The following is a 16,206-nucleotide window of genomic DNA, read 5'->3' on the forward strand; positions in this document are numbered from 1 at the left end:
GGATTCCGGCGGCCGGTGACGGGCTCCGGCGAAGTTTCCTATAGTTTCTCTCTCTTCTATTTTCTCTCCCTCTCTCTCTCTCTAAGTAAATAAGGGGTGAGGGGTAAAATGGTATTAAAAAAAAATTAAAAACAAAAAAAAAATCTTAATGGGGTATTAGGGAAGACTCCCTTAGAGTGTATTGGGTAAGAGAGAATTAAAAAAACTCAATGGGGTTAGTGGGAAAAAAATCCCTAGAAATGGGGTAAATGGACAAAAACCCTTAAAATATTTTATTCAGTCCACCCCATTGTAATTTGTCTTTTGCAAATTTTTAGTCAAATTGATGATCGTTTCGGTTTTCATAATCGTGATTTACTAAGTATGAACACGAACGGTTCAGGTTGGACAAATTGTGTGTGTGTGTGTGTGTATTTATTATTTGTTTAGGGAGAATTTCACAAATGGTCACTCAACTATAACTTATTCGACACTTTGGTCACTCAACTATTACTCTCTCAATTACTTTAGTCACTTTGCTAAATCTTTTATTAAAATCTCAGTTAAATACACGATATTTTTGTTAGAATTTCACTTTAGTCGATCACTTCTCCCAATCATTATAATTCAGACTTCACAATTTTCCATGATTGGTTGGATGAAAATATCCTTGATATTGGGGCAAAAAAAAAAAAAAAAAAATTAACAGAGTGACTAAAGTGATATATTTAAAAATTGAGTGACCAAAATGTCGAACAGGTAACAGTTAAGTGACCATATATGATATTCTCTCATTTGTTTATGTGATATGGTGCTCATTTGACACCAGCATCCGACTAGACTAACTTTATTTATCATCATTGAACAAGAGTTTGTTGAAATTTGGTTTCCAAGTGATTGCAATCAGAAGAAAATGGATTTCCATGTGACCACAATCTGGTCTCCAACACCCAACTCATCCCAAAATGGACTTTAACAATGGCGCAGCAAATAAGAAAACTAAGAGAGAGAAAGACAGAGACGGCTAGAAAGACATAGCTTCTGATGGATGTGGCCAAAAAGTTTAATGCCGACGGATCAGATAATGGGAATAAGAGCAGAAGATGCGTGAGTGAAGAGTTTAATGGAACGTTTACTTACTTGGAATGAAAAAAGTCATGAATCAGAGACAACTGAAATGGAAGAAGTCATGGATCGAAGACAACTAGAATGGGAGAAGAAAATAATCGGCATGAGAATCATTCTTAAACCCATATCCTCCTCTTGGTTATCAAATTAATGGCACGTTTACTTACTTGGAATGTAATATAATCATGAATCAGAGACAACTGAAATGGGATAAGAAAGGAATCGGTATTGATTCTGAAGGCTTTGATTCCTAAATTCATCTCCCCCATCAGTAATCAAATTCTTGAGTATTCAGGAATCGATTCCTGACAAGGAGGTGAGACCTACACTCATTCTGATTTTTTCATGTGTTAGTAAACGCATGAATACTTTTACCCGAAATCATTCCGATTCCTTTATATGTTAGTAAACGCAGAAATATTTTTACTCCATAATCATTCCCTTCATTTTCATTTTCATTCCAAGTAAGTAAACGTGACTTAAAAGTTATTTAAAAATCGATTTCTAATAATGAGGTGGGACCCTCACTCATTCCAATTAGGGTTGTCAATGGGTCGTGTCAGGTCAAGGTATTTGTCGTGTTATGGGAGACAAACCCAAACCCAACCCATTTAATAATCGTGTCAAAAATTTAAACCCAAACCCAACCTGTTTATTAAACGGGTTACCCGTTTAACCCATTTAATAAATAGGTCGTGTCGTGTTAGATAAAATGACTCATTAACATTGTGACCCATTTAACTAAATTTGAAGTTTAAAATTGAATGTAGAGCATAATCCATAATTAAATTTGAAGTTTAAAATTGAATGCAGAGCATCGATCAAATCCTAATACGATATTAATAAGTAAACAAATTATATGCAAAGTAGAGAAAATAACAAGATTGATATGCTATATACTAATATACCTTTGCAGTTTGCAGAGAATCAATATAGAAGAAATTTTGATGCAGATGACCCGTGAGTGTTAGGGTTTGTGTGTTGATACAAGACCCAAACAAGAGAATTTATAGTGTTAACGGTAACCCTAGCTTAAAGTGAGAAAAAGACTTATTCAACCTTTATATGCATATATTATTTTTTTTTTTTAAATGGGTTGTGTATGCGGGTTATATATATAATATAACCCAACCCATTTAATAAACGGGTTATATGGGTTCACTTCATGTTGGCAGGTTGACCTGTGACCGACTCGTTTATTAAATGGGTCATGACGGGTTGATCCGCCGTTGACCCGCTTTTTAATCGTGCGGGGTTCAACTCGCTTTATTTCGTGCGGGTTTCGAGTCGTGTTGGCGGGTCGTGTCGGAATTGACAGCCCTAATTCCAATATCTATATATATGGGCTAATATAAGTAAACGCATGAATCTCATACATTATAATCATTCTTATACCTATAGGCTATATGTGTTAGTAAATGCAAGAAATCTTATATGTTGGAATCATTTCCTTTTTCATTTTTATTCTCATCTCAATTAAATAAACGTGTCATAAGTCAGAGTACAGGTCAAGGAATCAGACTTCTCCTTCTGTCTTGATTGTATTGGAAGTGCTACTTTTTTAATCATGTTAACGGAAACTAACGGCTTTACAGATCAACAGGAACCCACCCAATAACTATAACAAGTCACCCAATAACAAACCCAAAAAAATTTAATGGGCGGATTTGGATATGCTCTAACCGTGCTGCTGGTTACCAGGTTAGCAAACCGTTTGCTGGGTCTAGTTAGGAGGGTTTGGAGGAGGAACCTCTGGCACGGTTGTTACAGATAAATGGGTTGGGGTTGGGATCTGAACAAGCAAGTATAAGGGAAACGGGTTGTTCACAATGTAGTATAGTAGGTAAAATTTGAGAGTTGGGGATAGAAAAAGTACTAGCAATTGCATCTGATTTTGAAAATAGACCCAACAATATCAATAAACGACTGAAAATTAATGTATGCATATTCTTGAAAGGATCATCACGACTCTTTTACACATTTCATACAGCTAAACCCACAGATTTAGTACTTGAACAAAGAGTTTCGGAGGGATTTAAAACGTTATGGATTATTGCATTTCTCTTCCATGTCTTCTTATATGTATCTACATTGACATACTAAATTATCACTCCTAAACCAGCCAACCATTTCGAAGCACGATGCAAGATATACCCCCCGCCATTTAACCACAGCAGGAACCGCAGGCAGGTAAGGAACCTGGGTGTTGAGAAGTAGAGCAACATTTTTAATAAGGAATGTTAGAAACCAAAATAATTAGAAAACCAAACATAGGAAGCAGAAGAGTTAACTTACTATGGTCGATGCCACGAACATTGTCAAGTCCACGAGGTGGGCCACGCGGACCACCACCATACGGTCCCCCTCCAGGCCCTCCGGGGCCCCCGCCATCCCATTTTTTGCTAGCACCAGATCCTTTTCTGTAAGCATCCGACTTTTCCATCTGATGCATGACAATATTAAAAATATAAGTTTCTTGAAGACAATCCATTTGATACTTCTAAAAGTAAGCCATATAGGCTAACATAGAAGAGAATACTAATAATTCTTACCGAGAACATTGTAGCAAAAAACACGCCTATCAAGTTGACGATGGCCCAGAAGAAGTCCGTTATCGTCTTGAGTCGCCAAATGGATCGCTTGGATTTCACAACGCCTAATTCAAAAGACACCAGAATACTCATCGAGTGTCCAAAAGCACAAGGCATAAAGGTCAAAGAATGACTGAACTAGAATAAGCCAGCCATCTCCCAATTCAGCTTCACCCAGCATCTTGCATTTTTTTTTTAAAAAATAAATTTTGTGGAAGTTCCACCAAGCACATCAAAAGAAATTCAATCCAGACCATAAAAATAGCACATTTCGGCACATATAAACCCAAGCACAACCTGGCATAAGGCCTTAGACTATAGCCAAGTCCAGAAGCTCCCATACTGCTGAAGTTACTCAAGCTTATAGAGAAGCCAAGTTGTCCATAAAAACACAAACACAAACACAAACACAAACACAAAAAACACACCACACACCCCATCAACTAGGTCCAAGATATAAATTACAAAGAACATCCTGGTACAGGCAAAGATTACCAAAATCTAGCACAAGGTCTTAAAACTAAGAAGTTCGACAAGTTAGCAACTCAAGATGCAGTACCTCTCATATTGAGGACGCCTGAGTGAAGTCATCAACTAATTGTTCCAAAAAGATAAGCTAGAGAAATTTAAAAAAGAAAAGAAAGAAGAGAACACACTACCCCACAATCACAAAATCATGAATTTAAAGAACTCCTATACAAAACTACAGAAGGAAAGAATGAATGAAGAAATTTAGCAGTAGACCTAAAAATAATAATAATAATGAAGGCAAATTGCATTTCTTGAGAGAGAGGAAGGTAAAAATAAGAATATTTGCAAAATGTATCATTATATGATAGCCAGTCCCATCTCAACATCACCTAGGCTCTCATTCATAAATAGAGAACAAGTGACACAAAAAACATTGACAAAGAATAGAATCCTATGTAAAAGTCAAAAACACTACACAGTATAGCATAACCAACCCTCTTGTACATAATTTAGACAAGAAAGACAGAAGCATTGCCAAAAAAATGCAATACTACAGAAAATAAGTAAAAACAAAATGCAGCAAAGGCGAAATGTCACAACAATATTCAACCAAAATAAGCAGCACTGCTCTACAGGTCAAATGGCAGCAAGCCAATCTTACATAAGCTCTTAGCAAGCTGAGTTATGTAGAAGGGAGAGAGACAAGGACATCACACGCAAGAAAGGAGCATATAGAACAAATTTAAAAAACAAAGACGGTAAACCTTATTGACAGTGAATCAGCATTGAGGTTTTGGCCAAAATTAATATAGAAAGAAAATTGCATTGATTGGGGGAACACAAAAGCAATTTTATTAAGCGACTGCTGCTAACCAGCCATTAATTCCCCTTCTAGATTTCGCCCAGCTTCCTACGCTTGTGGAGAACAAATACAACAGAAACCTAATCCAAATACACCAGTACCCAAATACAAACAACAAACACTAGGGCACATGCACACCTGAGAACTAATTGCAGTATCTCTGACTGTGAGTCCCAAGAACAAAAAAAAAAAAAAAACACATGAGAAAATATATTATGATAGAAAGAAATAAGCAAAAAGTAGAAAAATCATGTAATCTTTTACAAACAAAAAGCTCACGTCCTAACTCAGCTTCGCTTAGCATTAGACTGTTCAGGCATTGCTCATATTTGAATCACATGATTCACAAAAGCATAGCCAAACAAACAAGGAGAAACCATAAAATCACATAATACAGCAGACTTTTACAACGGAAAAAGCTGGCACACCCTCTTCATTCTACACAAGCCATAAAGCACTCTAGTTAACCCATAAAATGATTGCTATCCCCCAAAACTTTGAAAATTGAAGAACCTGGATGCCTCACTATGCCTAAAAGGACGCAAATTTCATTTCCAAAAAACCTCCATAATCGCAGTCTAAAATGCGCTGTTTTCAACCTAAGAACATTACCAATGCTAGACCAAATTAGAGTTCTCACATACATACAGAAGCCTAAAAAAAAAATCTAGTCCTGATAATTTCGAAAATTAAGACATTAATCCAGAACATCAACAATCCAATATAATATTTTCGAGAGGGGCACGCGATTCAGAGCTAGAGTGATAATCAAACCCTGATCTGAAAAACATGAATAACCGATTCCGATCATACCAAACAAAAATTAAGATAAAATCAAACCCTAGCTTCTGATAGAAATCGAATCACCCCGACCGAAAATAGACTGAGAGAGAAAGAGATACAAACCTCGCTCGACGTACGCCATCGGAGATGGAGATCGGAGTCTAAACTCGGAAGTCTTCCTTCCAATAATTTTCTAGAAAGAGTCGGGCAGAATATATGGTGTATATATACTTCCAGATTTTGCCGTCGACCAGTTGTACACGTCATCTCAATTTTCATTGGCTACAGAAACGTCAATTTTAAGGTGTTTTCTACGTGTCGTGCGTTTATTCGTCTGGGATGTTAATCTTTTCCAGTTAAGGGTAAGTCTCCGGCCCAGATCATTTTGGGCTTTTGAAGTCCATGTCATGTTTGGGCCTTCGTCTGGGGTTCGTGGTGTTTGTGTTTATGAAATGTCGGAATTTCAGTTTTCTATTTTAGAAAAGAAAAAAATGATTTCGAGTAATTTAATTAATTTTTTGTTTTTTTTTTTTTTTTTTTGAGGAGAAAAGGAAAACTACAAAACAAAGCCCCTTGGACAGCCAAGGTTAACAGTATCTAGCAGTAAGGCTGACGAGGCTGTAGCCGGAACAACACCAAACCAAATTTTGGGACAAGTGAGAGCATGACCCGTTGAGGCAATGGCATCCGCCACAAAGTTGGCCTCACGAAAAACATGAGAGAAGGAAATGGTCCCGAACTTCGTAGCCAGACTGCAAATATCTTGGATGAGGGACTTAAGCTTCCAAGGAGGGGTACAAGCTTTCTTTATGCAGTTGATAATGAGAAGAGAATCACCCTCAACTTGAATTTTAGAGACGTCATGCAAAAGAGCCTGAATTTAACCATCTTTGAGCGCACAACCTTCGGCGACAGGAACTGTAGTAGCACCAAGCCGACGAGCTCCCGCCAAGAGAGGGCTACCATTAGAATCTCTGATGATGAACCCCGTAGTTGCATGGTTGTGATTCTTGACCGAACCATCGAAGTTGAGTTTGAAATAACCAGCTGGAGGAGAGTTCCAATGAATAGAAGTCGTGGAGGAAGAGACTTTCTTTGCAGTAGACTGATTGTTGCTTCTGAAGTTTGAACCAATAGAGGTCGCAGCAAGAGAGATGTTGTTTGGGGAAGCAGGAGAAGTTGTTCCTAGCCCCCCAAATTTGCCAACAAATTAATCAACGGTCTTCAATTGTTGCAGGAGATTCCTTGGTAAAGAGGGAAATGATCCATTCATTGGTAAAGGGAGATTCCTTAATTAATTTTTTGTTATTTGTTATTATCTTTATAGATTCCAAAAAAAAAAAAAAAACAACCGAAATTGTTGATGTGTCAAATTTTATTTTTTGAGAAGGTATATGGGTTAAATTTGATGTCGCTATGAGTTGGTAGAAGTTTTCGAAAAATTTTATGGATTATTTGAACGCGATATCTTGCTTTAAAATAAATATTGTTGAAAGATTGCAATTGCATGACCAAAGCGACATCTAATTTAACACAAGTGTTCTTGTTACTACATTACTGGCCTTCCAATTGCGTGTATTCTTGGCTTCAAAACTTGTCTATGAAATTTTATTTTGAATGCAATATCTTGCTTGTGTTATTGCCTTAAATAAGGACAAATCTTAGATTCACTCCTAGAATTGTCCCTTAAATAATCAAAACTGGCTACATGATTGGTTCTATATAGGGAAAGAAACAAACATATAACCCAATTCTCGTTGGCAATGCAATATCATAAAAAACATTGTATTGCACTACATGAAACCCTGGTAAAATAAAGTTTGAACTGTGAGCACTTCTTGTTATAGACTCATACGTCGTCATCCACCAAGAGCAACTGTTCTACATTTGCAGATGTCCTCAATCTCTCAGCCGCGTTTACAACCTACAAAACAAAAGCATGATCAAAATCTTTGGTCACAAACCTGGCCAATTTCAGTTAATGTATACTCTGTTTTCAGATAATAAGAAACTTTCATCAGAATTCAAGTTACCTCAGCATCCCAATTGGTTCTGGCAGTGAGAACAATTAGAGTTACTGTCTGTAAAAATACTCCAATAACCATCCCCCACCAAATACCCTGAAAAATCAAGGCCAAAAATCAAAAATGCATTATTTTCAATAACATTTACAATCACAAAAGCATTAACTTGACTGATGAGAGTGAGGTAAAGTTTCCAGTACTTACTTCTACTCCCATACTAGTTTTAAAGCCAAGAACACACGCAATTGGAAGACCGATAACGTAGTAACAAGACAGGTTCACATAAGCTACAACAGCTTGCCATCCACTTCCAATTGCCACACCTGAAATTCAACACATCAAAAATTAGAAATGGTGCCTGACTGAGATGTTCTTTTTACTGTGTCCAGCATATACTGTCAATACCTGAGAGTATAGGTTGAATGCCATTCAAGAAAACAGAGATGGCTAGCAAGGGGGTCAAATTAGACACTGCTTCAATAACATCGTCGTCACTTGTAAATAGCTTGCTCAATCCAACTTTGAATATCAGCACAATAGCACTGAACACTATGCTAATCAGGATGCTGGTCCCGTTCACTACAAACACCGAAAATTTGGCCACCTTTGGATTACCAGCACCTAGTTCATTACTCACTCGAACACTGCATAAGCCAAATCGCATTATCAGTAAGAAACTTCTAATACATTTTTGCCGAGGAAGAATTGAAAACTCCCAAGATTTGTCACAAACCTTGCTGCAGCAGCAAGACCTAGCATAAATTGCATGTCCCAGTTCAAGTAGTTCATGCTGGAATCATCAGAGAATACGATTAAGTTAGATAACAGTGCGAGTTAAGCAACTGATCAAATGGACTGAGACAAATAAAACATATACCAGATAGAAATGGAGTCCAGTGAGATTGTAGGGTCGGGTAGGAGCCCTGAGATAAGCACTAACCCTTGAGAGTACCAAATTTCCAAACTACATTGAAGCATTATTAAACTCAGTTTCATGAGGTGCACATAGATAGGTAATCTCTAAAACTTTACATGTATATATACATACCACAACATGACAGCAGAAGCAATAGTTAGCTTAAAATAAGGCCACATTCCAGAAAACGCTTTCCATGAGAAACCAGTCCAAGTTTCCTTGCAGTTGGGGCTTACGAGAATGTAAATCCCATTTGTAATCACAAGCAAATACCAAGAAAAGCTCAGTGTAAGAGCAGCACCTATTAGTCCATAGTCCACTACATAAACCACCACCCAAGTGAGAAGAGTGTGAAGGAGGAAAACTCCAATGGACATGTATGCCAAAGGGTTCACTATGTTCTGTGCCTGGAGGAACCTCTGTTGTGGGCAGTTTATGGCAAATGCATAGAGTTGAGGGATTAAACCACGCGCAAAGATTTGACCCTGTTCTGCTATGCTTTCTGATTGGCCCATGGCTACAAGTAATGGACCTGACCACCAGTACAAAAATGTAAGGAGGACTGCTGCTCCCAAGTGCAAGACGATTGCTCTTTGGCATATGATCCCCATTGCTCCCAAGTGTTTGGCTCCATAGGCTTGCCCACAAACAGTTTGTACAGCACTCGCCATGCCCAACTTGAAAATCAAAGCAATAAATAAAGAGTTTAGCTTATGTTAGGCTAAGAGAATATAGAGTAATGTTCTTCAAATGAGTAAAAAACATAGAGATGAAAAACTGAAAATAAGTTTAGCTTATAGCCTTATATGATTCAATAATAGATAGAATGGCTTCAAGAACCAAATAGTATTAATTCATTCAAACAAGAAGAAACAGGAAAGCTACATGAGTATGTTAGATACAGTTGGATTACATACCATAATCCCATAAGCAAGACCTTGGATTCCCACACTTGCAATAGAGGCTCCAGCAAGCTCCAATGAACTCAGATGGCCACAGAACATAAGCGTGACAAAGCTGAGCATGTAATTGAAAACCGAAACTAGAATAGACGCACCGGATAAAATCCATAGCAGTCTCGACTCCCATGCCACTAGCCTAGGCCACCACCTCAATGCTATAGGCCTTTGCTCCAGAAATTCTTCAATCGCGACGGATGACAAGTCAGGAATCCGGGAATGTGAGTCGAGTCCGAGGAGTAGCGGCCGGTACTGTTCCGAGGACCCCATAGTTGTCACAGCCGGCTGAGCCACCACTACTTGATGATGTTGAAACTGCGAGTGTGTCTGTGTGCTTGGAAAGCAGAAGCAGACAACGTATTCAACTCATGTAACATTATGATATAGAAAACACGAGGGGAAGTTGAAATTATAAGGTCTAACTAACATTCCAAATTTGTTAGGCACCAAACAGTATGAGTATAAGGTCTAACTAACATTCCATATTTTTGTTTAGAAAGTTCACGAAAACCCTTGTAAACAAGTCAAATGATACATCGAAGCACTATTTTCTAGTACAAGTACAAAGGCATTGAAGATGTCAGCTGGTCAGTTTTGGGTTTGGGTGCCTTGTCGACTCTGTTTTTGTTTTAGATTCATTTTGGAGGAGACTCAGATACAGAGCAAGAAGAAGACTAGCTAAGATACTTCTCTTTTAATTGGGTTAGGTAAACATGGGAGAACCTAAATATGGTCAACAACTTTTTTGGGTATCTTGATTCAAAACTGTGAGCCGTTTTGTAGAGAGGTTGATGAGCATACGTAGCAAGAGCCTGTTCTTTTCCTCCTTGTATAGGGGATCAAAATTACTGTTTCCGGATGCTTTAGCATCAAATATTACATAAAATTCGGATCTTCTCATAATATGACCGGCTGACAAGTCCATCAGTCAGACAATGCAGTCAATCCATAACTGACCGGCTGACATCTTGAATGCCTTTGTACTAGAAAATTGTGCTTCGATGTTTGTTTTGGCTTGCATGCATAGGTTGTGAAATTTCTGAACACAAATGTGTCAGTTGGGACTTGGGAGACCTCTGTCCCAAATTTCCGTGTCTCTGGCCTCATCTGTCTCCATCTAAAATTTCCATACCTGACACTGTTAACACATACTCAGTGCGTTAACCCACTAACCCAACAACTCCATAAATCACTGGTTAAGACACTAGGACCCATTATGATGATGTGGTGTGATGAATGAGTTCGATCAAGATGGATAAGACCCATTTCTGATGACATTGATGATGAAGATGGTTCACTGGTTAGTGACTGTTCTTATAGAGGTCAGGTGTCGAAATTTTAGATGGATACAGGTAAGGGACAGGGAAATGGGGACAGAGGATTTCCTCCTTTGGTTAGTTGCAGCTAAAATTCTCCTAAATTAGCAGAGCACATGCTAATACTGTTTGGTGCCTGCAATTTGGAATGTTAGTTAGACCTTATAATTTCAACTTCCCCTTCTGTTTTCTGTAGTATAATGTAACATGATTTAAACACATTCTGTCTGCTTCTGCTTTCCAAGCACACACACAACACTCATCATAGTTTCAACGTGATCAAGTGGTGGTGGCTCAGCCGGTTGAGACAACCATGGGGTCATCAGAGCAGTACCAGCCGCTAGCTACTTCTCAGACTCGACTCCCATTCCCGAACTCCTGACTTGTCATCTGCCGCAATTGAAGAATTTTTGGAGCAAAGGCCTATAGCATTGAGGTGGTCTAACCTCAGGACTGGTATATAGAATCCATGTCAGCTCCTAACTATTGCTTTTGCTATCATGTTGTGGTATGTATATATATTTCAAGTTTTTAGCCTTTCCTAGCTTTTTCTTTTTGTAGTATACCTATGAAACTGAGTTTAATAATGCTTCAATGTAGTTTGGAGATATGGTACACTCAAGGGTTACTGCTTATATCAAGGCTCCTAGCTAGCCTACCCTAGCTTAGAATCTCACTGGACTCCATTTCTAGCTGGTATATCTTTAATTTTTCTCAGTCAATTTGATCGGTTGTTTAACTCTCATTGTTATCTAACTTTACATATTCTCTGATGATTCCAGCATGAACTACTTGAACTGGGACATGAAATTTATGCTAGGCCTTGCTGCTGCAGCAAGGTTTGTGACAAATCTTGGGAGTTTTCAATTCTTCCTTGGCAAAAATGTATTAGAAGTTTCTTTCCGATAATGCGATTTGGCTTATGCAGTGTTCTGAGTGAGTAATGGGATAGGTGTTGGTCATCCACTCATCCTAAGAGCATCTCCAACAGAATACTTATTTCAAAAAAAATTTGAAATTTAACTAATTTTAGGCTAAGTTTGATCTCCAGCAGACTAGCTAAACAAAAGCTAAATTTAGCTTTAGCTAAAAGACCTAGCTATATTTAGCTAGAGAAAAGAAAAATTTAACTAAAAGTTAAATTTAACTTGAGATTTAGGTATTCTGCTGGAGCATAACTCAATATTCAACTAGCTATATTCTAATTTTAGCTATTTTTAGCTATGAAGATAGCTATCACTGTTGGAGATGCTCTAAGGTAAGGTGGTCAAATTTTTGGTGTTTGTAGTGAACAGAACCACACTATTAGGATAAGCCTCATAAGACTCTGTCATTCTATAAATTTTGCTCCAAAGGATATAGATAACCTTATCTAAAATTCATTAAATACGGTGAAACCACGGTATCTATTGTAGGCTATACTAACTAAAAACCACGCTTATGACTTTAGTGTGACTGTTTTTTTTTTTTTTAACTGCGTCAATTTCATATCATTTTCCTCTTTTTTTCTTTTTTCTTTTTTTTATTGTTGCTTGTCTCCATATTTTTTATTTTTTTGGTATTAATGTATTCACCATATTTTTGTGTATTTTACATACCTTGGTACAAAATACACAAAGGCCATATATACTGCCAAAAGTTTTTCAATCGTCGATTCCAGAAAATCACATCCTCTCCTTTTCATTCTCTCTTTTCTTTCGATACGAGGCCAGATCAAGCTACCAAAAGTCCAAAACTGATAGCAGCGAACAAGAGATATCAAAAACCGAAATACAAAGTCTTTCTTTTTTTCTCCCCCTATGTTCCTTTCAATCCCAATCATAAGATATTTAACTGTAGATCATTATGGATGCCTGTCAGGTACGGCAATTGGAAGCAGATGGCAAGCTGTTGTAGCTTATGTGAACCTGACGTCAGTCATTAAGTTGTAAAAAAAATATTTATTCTACATGATTTGATCAGTTAAGTCTATCTTTGTTATTAGGGATAAAATCATGTTTATTTGTGGAATATCTTTTTAGGAAATGTGTCGACTTTGGTCGAAAATATGGGAAAAAAAAAAGAAAGTCGAACACAATCGAAACCGATCCGCACCGCAAAACGGTGTAGGTTTTTAAAATGCGGTTGTGGTAACTGAATGAAGCGGTTCGGTTGCGGTTTTGACCCAACACCGATCCGCACCGAACCGCGCCCACCCCTATATATATATATATATATATATATATATATATATATATATATATATATATATATAGATCCTATCTAGAGCGAGGTCTCGCTTTGAAATTTCAGAGCGAGGTTAGGGTTTAGGGTCACTTTTCGGTCGCATATCCACATCTCAACCATTCAGTTTCTAGGTACTAATGTATAGATCATCTCTGCAAAATTTCAGCCAAATTGATGGTCGTTAAGGCATTGATAATTGCCTTAAAGTTAGTACGGTTCAGGTTGGACAGATTCAGTACCTAAAACCTGAACGGTTAAGATGTGAATATGCGACCGAAAAGTGACCCTAAACCCTAACCTCGCTCTGGATAGGATTTGTATATATATATATATATAGGCCGGTTCTGAAGTGCGGACGGCGACGCAGCAGCGGCGTTCCAGGCGGCGACAGCTGCTCGGGGCTTGGCGGACGGAGGCCAGAGGCATTCCAGACGGTTCTGGGCAGCGATCGAGGTCGGAGGAGGTCAAGGTTGCAGGTTCTGGGCAGCGACTCGACCTGCAACTGCAACTTTCTGGGCAGAGCTGCAACCTCGTCTTCGGCGACTCCACCCGACTGCAGACCGGTCCGTCCTACCCCTGGCCTCCGTCCGGCAAGCCGCGCCGCGCCGTCGAAGCTTGATCGAGACTGCTGCGTCGACGTCCGCAACAGTGCAGACGTCCTCTTTAGAACCGCTCCGTATATATATATGTTTCCTACAGATCGATCGGCTTTAGTGGAATCTTGAATCTCCAATTGCCAGCTGGGTTCAAATCTTCTTCAGTTGCTTCTGAGATCAACATCGGAGCAAACCCAGACTCGATTACGGAATCCATCAGTTGAGGTAAATCCCCATCTCCTTCTTTCCAATTCTTTCTGTCCTCGATCATATTTTCATTTTTTTGCTACATCATGATTATATATGCTTGGTTTCTTCAAATTTGCAATATTGGACTCCTTCTTTCCAATCACTATGTTAATCTCATAACTCGGGCTTTGATTTGTCCAAATTTGCTTTACCAAGTTATAGTAATGAAAAACAAATTTTTAGAAAAGAGACAAATTGTTGGGGTTCTGCAGAGACCAATCAAATATTCTTTAGCGTTTTCCTTTTAGTCAATATTGGACATTTTCTGGCATGTAGGTTAGTTGGTTTACAATTTCCTGGAATGCTTCAGGTTAAAAAAGACCCACTTCAGATTTTTAAGGATTCTACCGCATTGAATGTGTTTAGAGAAGTGAAGGTGTCTGATAAGAAGAAGATTATTGTATCAGGTTCGTTTTGATTTGTTTAATCTGTGTTTCTAGGTTTGTTGGGTTTGATTTGTTTCCTGCTCTAATTTGGTGAACCTGTGAATGGTCAAGATGTGAGCTTTGCGAATGCACATAGAGGTTTCTGTAGTTTATATTGGGGTAATGAAGAAAGTAGATAACTCAGATAAAAGGAAGAAGGGGACGGGAACAATCGGTAATTTTTTTTTTTTCTTTCCAGAATCACAACTTTAACTGACCTCAATCACTCCCTGAAGAAGCTGTTAATTTATCCTGGAAGTCAACAAATAATGTTCTGTGCAATGCTCTTTGTTTTTTTTGTAGTTTAGAAGAGGTTATCACATTCTCTGTTTTTCGTGTTTGTAATGTAAGTTTCAGTAGTAAAGTTATGGTTTTGTTTTCGTTTTGTGGTGGTCTGCAGATCTGGAAATCTAGGGCTACCAAAAGGGAGTAAGAAATGCAGACACAAACTAAACTCATGAAGAGGAACAACTCCATGATTGGGTAAGATTTTTACTGAGTCTTGCCTTTAGTTTACATTTTTTACTGAGCTTAATCAAGTTTAAGGCTTTGTGATGCTGAAGCTGAAATATTTAGGTAGACTGGTAGTCGTGTCTGAAATATTTACCTCTTGAATTTATTTTCTGTACTTCTTTCTAAAAATCCGATTCGTTACATTGGTGATTGTTTCATGAATGTCAAATCTATCAAAATAGTAAGCATGTTTCTGGTACTTGAATGTCTTTGGTTGTGATTTCATTTGAGTTATGCTAAAACCTTTCAAATTTTTCATGATTCCAGCTCTCTCTCTCACTGCCAATTTGAGAATAAACAGTCTTCGCTCTGCTCAAATGTATTTCCCTAGACTCTTTTATGCCAGCAAGAGTAACACTTTGTAGCTGATAAGTGAACAAAGAATTAATACCAAACAAGGTATGTACACTGCAATCATGATGAATATGTAAAGTAATCACCTAGATTTTGTCACAAAAATACCATGCTGGAAAGACTAACTTGGCCAAGTACAACACCAATGCAGAGTCATTTATATGTGCAGTGATGCCAGGAGTAGCTCTACACAGGTTCAAAGAACACCCAGTATGATTATCTTACAGTATTAATGACCAAATAACTAAACTCTTAGTTAATGGTTGATTTGAAGTTATCGTTGCTCTGTTTGCAGGTGGACTTCTCTTTATTAGTAGTAACTTGCAGTATGTTACAAGCTCGACCTTGGTGCTATTCATCTTCTCGAAATCCCTAAGTAGTGCACATCTGAAGCAACAGACTACACATCTGAAGAACTCATATGGAATGATTGGTTCAATCTTAAAATGTAAGATATGTACTATTTAGTACAAGCTTCTTTACAATCTTGGATATTGGGAAATGAGTTTCAGAAAGTCGTCACCACTGAGGTACCTACGAAATTCACATACCTCGTGGGAGAAAGGCAATAGATGCTTCTGCTCCCTAATTATCTTGTAGTAGAAGAGATTGTTTGGGGGACATACATAAAAATAGCTAAAGATGTGTCTTGTACATTCATAAATCACAACTAGTAATCCCTGAGCATGTACAGTTGTAGAGACCCTCTTCCTTCACACATCTGGTAGAGGTAGTTCTACTGAGTTAAATACCATCCAGAACTGAACTCAAAGAGAGGACACACCTATACTGTTTCTTCTTAATCATTCTTTCA

At 38.0% G+C, this 16,206-nt stretch overlaps 2 protein-coding genes and 1 long non-coding RNA gene across 6 annotated transcripts; 1 reads left to right on the plus strand and 2 right to left on the minus strand.

The window, feature by feature from the left end:
• Window positions 1–3,022: 3,022 nt before the first annotated feature.
• On the minus strand, window positions 3,023–6,074 carry LOC133739080 (uncharacterized). Its single transcript, XM_062166795.1, has 4 exons — window positions 5,938–6,074; window positions 3,660–3,763; window positions 3,403–3,550; window positions 3,023–3,306 (listed from the first exon to the last, which is right to left on the minus strand). The coding sequence occupies exons 1-4, from the start codon at window positions 5,954–5,956 to the stop codon at window positions 3,272–3,274; spliced, it is 306 nt and encodes a 101-aa protein (XP_062022779.1). The 5' UTR covers window positions 5,957–6,074; the 3' UTR covers window positions 3,023–3,271.
• Window positions 6,075–7,547: 1,473 nt separating this feature from the next.
• On the minus strand, window positions 7,548–10,089 carry LOC133736757 (protein DETOXIFICATION 41-like). The gene is made up of 8 exons (XM_062164349.1): window positions 9,672–10,089; window positions 8,887–9,431; window positions 8,716–8,802; window positions 8,572–8,628; window positions 8,244–8,482; window positions 8,043–8,161; window positions 7,848–7,934; window positions 7,548–7,738 (listed from the first exon to the last, which is right to left on the minus strand). The coding sequence occupies exons 1-8, from the start codon at window positions 9,981–9,983 to the stop codon at window positions 7,664–7,666; spliced, it is 1,521 nt and encodes a 506-aa protein (XP_062020333.1). The 5' UTR covers window positions 9,984–10,089; the 3' UTR covers window positions 7,548–7,663.
• Window positions 10,090–11,213: 1,124 nt separating this feature from the next.
• LOC133739195 (uncharacterized) lies at window positions 11,214–16,206 on the plus strand. 4 transcript variants are annotated; one of them, XR_009860485.1, is made up of 10 exons: window positions 11,214–11,537; window positions 11,630–11,725; window positions 11,812–11,868; window positions 12,890–14,076; window positions 14,411–14,507; window positions 14,598–14,700; window positions 14,926–15,008; window positions 15,306–15,437; window positions 15,544–15,586; window positions 15,688–16,206. It is a non-coding gene; the product is annotated as an uncharacterized LOC133739195 (long non-coding RNA). The 4 variants fall into 4 exon arrangements; XR_009860484.1 differs by lacking the exon at window positions 14,598–14,700 and having other exon boundaries at window positions 11,215–11,537; window positions 11,812–11,914; XR_009860483.1 differs by lacking the exon at window positions 14,598–14,700 and having other exon boundaries at window positions 11,215–11,537; window positions 15,544–15,602.

The sequence above is a fragment of the Rosa rugosa genome, chromosome 3 (genome assembly GCF_958449725.1).
Source record: "Rosa rugosa chromosome 3, drRosRugo1.1, whole genome shotgun sequence".
Lineage (NCBI taxonomy): Eukaryota > Viridiplantae > Streptophyta > Magnoliopsida > Rosales > Rosaceae > Rosa > Rosa rugosa.

Bases quoted from the DNA above. Each gene is read 5' to 3' on its own strand.
- LOC133739080 (XM_062166795.1), bottom strand. The intron at 3,551-3,659 runs GTAAGAATTATT...GTCATGCATCAG, and splicing joins TTTTTGCTACAATGTTCTCG to ATGGAAAAGTCGGATGCTTA. The intron at 3,307-3,402 runs GTAAGTTAACTC...CTCAACACCCAG, and splicing joins TGTTCGTGGCATCGACCATA to GTTCCTTACCTGCCTGCGGT.
- LOC133736757 (XM_062164349.1), bottom strand. From the start codon at position 9,983: ATGGGGTCCTCGGAACAGTACCGGCCGCTACTCCTCGGACTCGACTCA. The intron at 8,803-8,886 runs GTATGTATATAT...GCTTCAATGTAG, and splicing joins GCTTCTGCTGTCATGTTGTG to TTTGGAAATTTGGTACTCTC. The intron at 8,629-8,715 runs GTATATGTTTTA...TGATGATTCCAG, and splicing joins CTGGACTCCATTTCTATCTG to CATGAACTACTTGAACTGGG.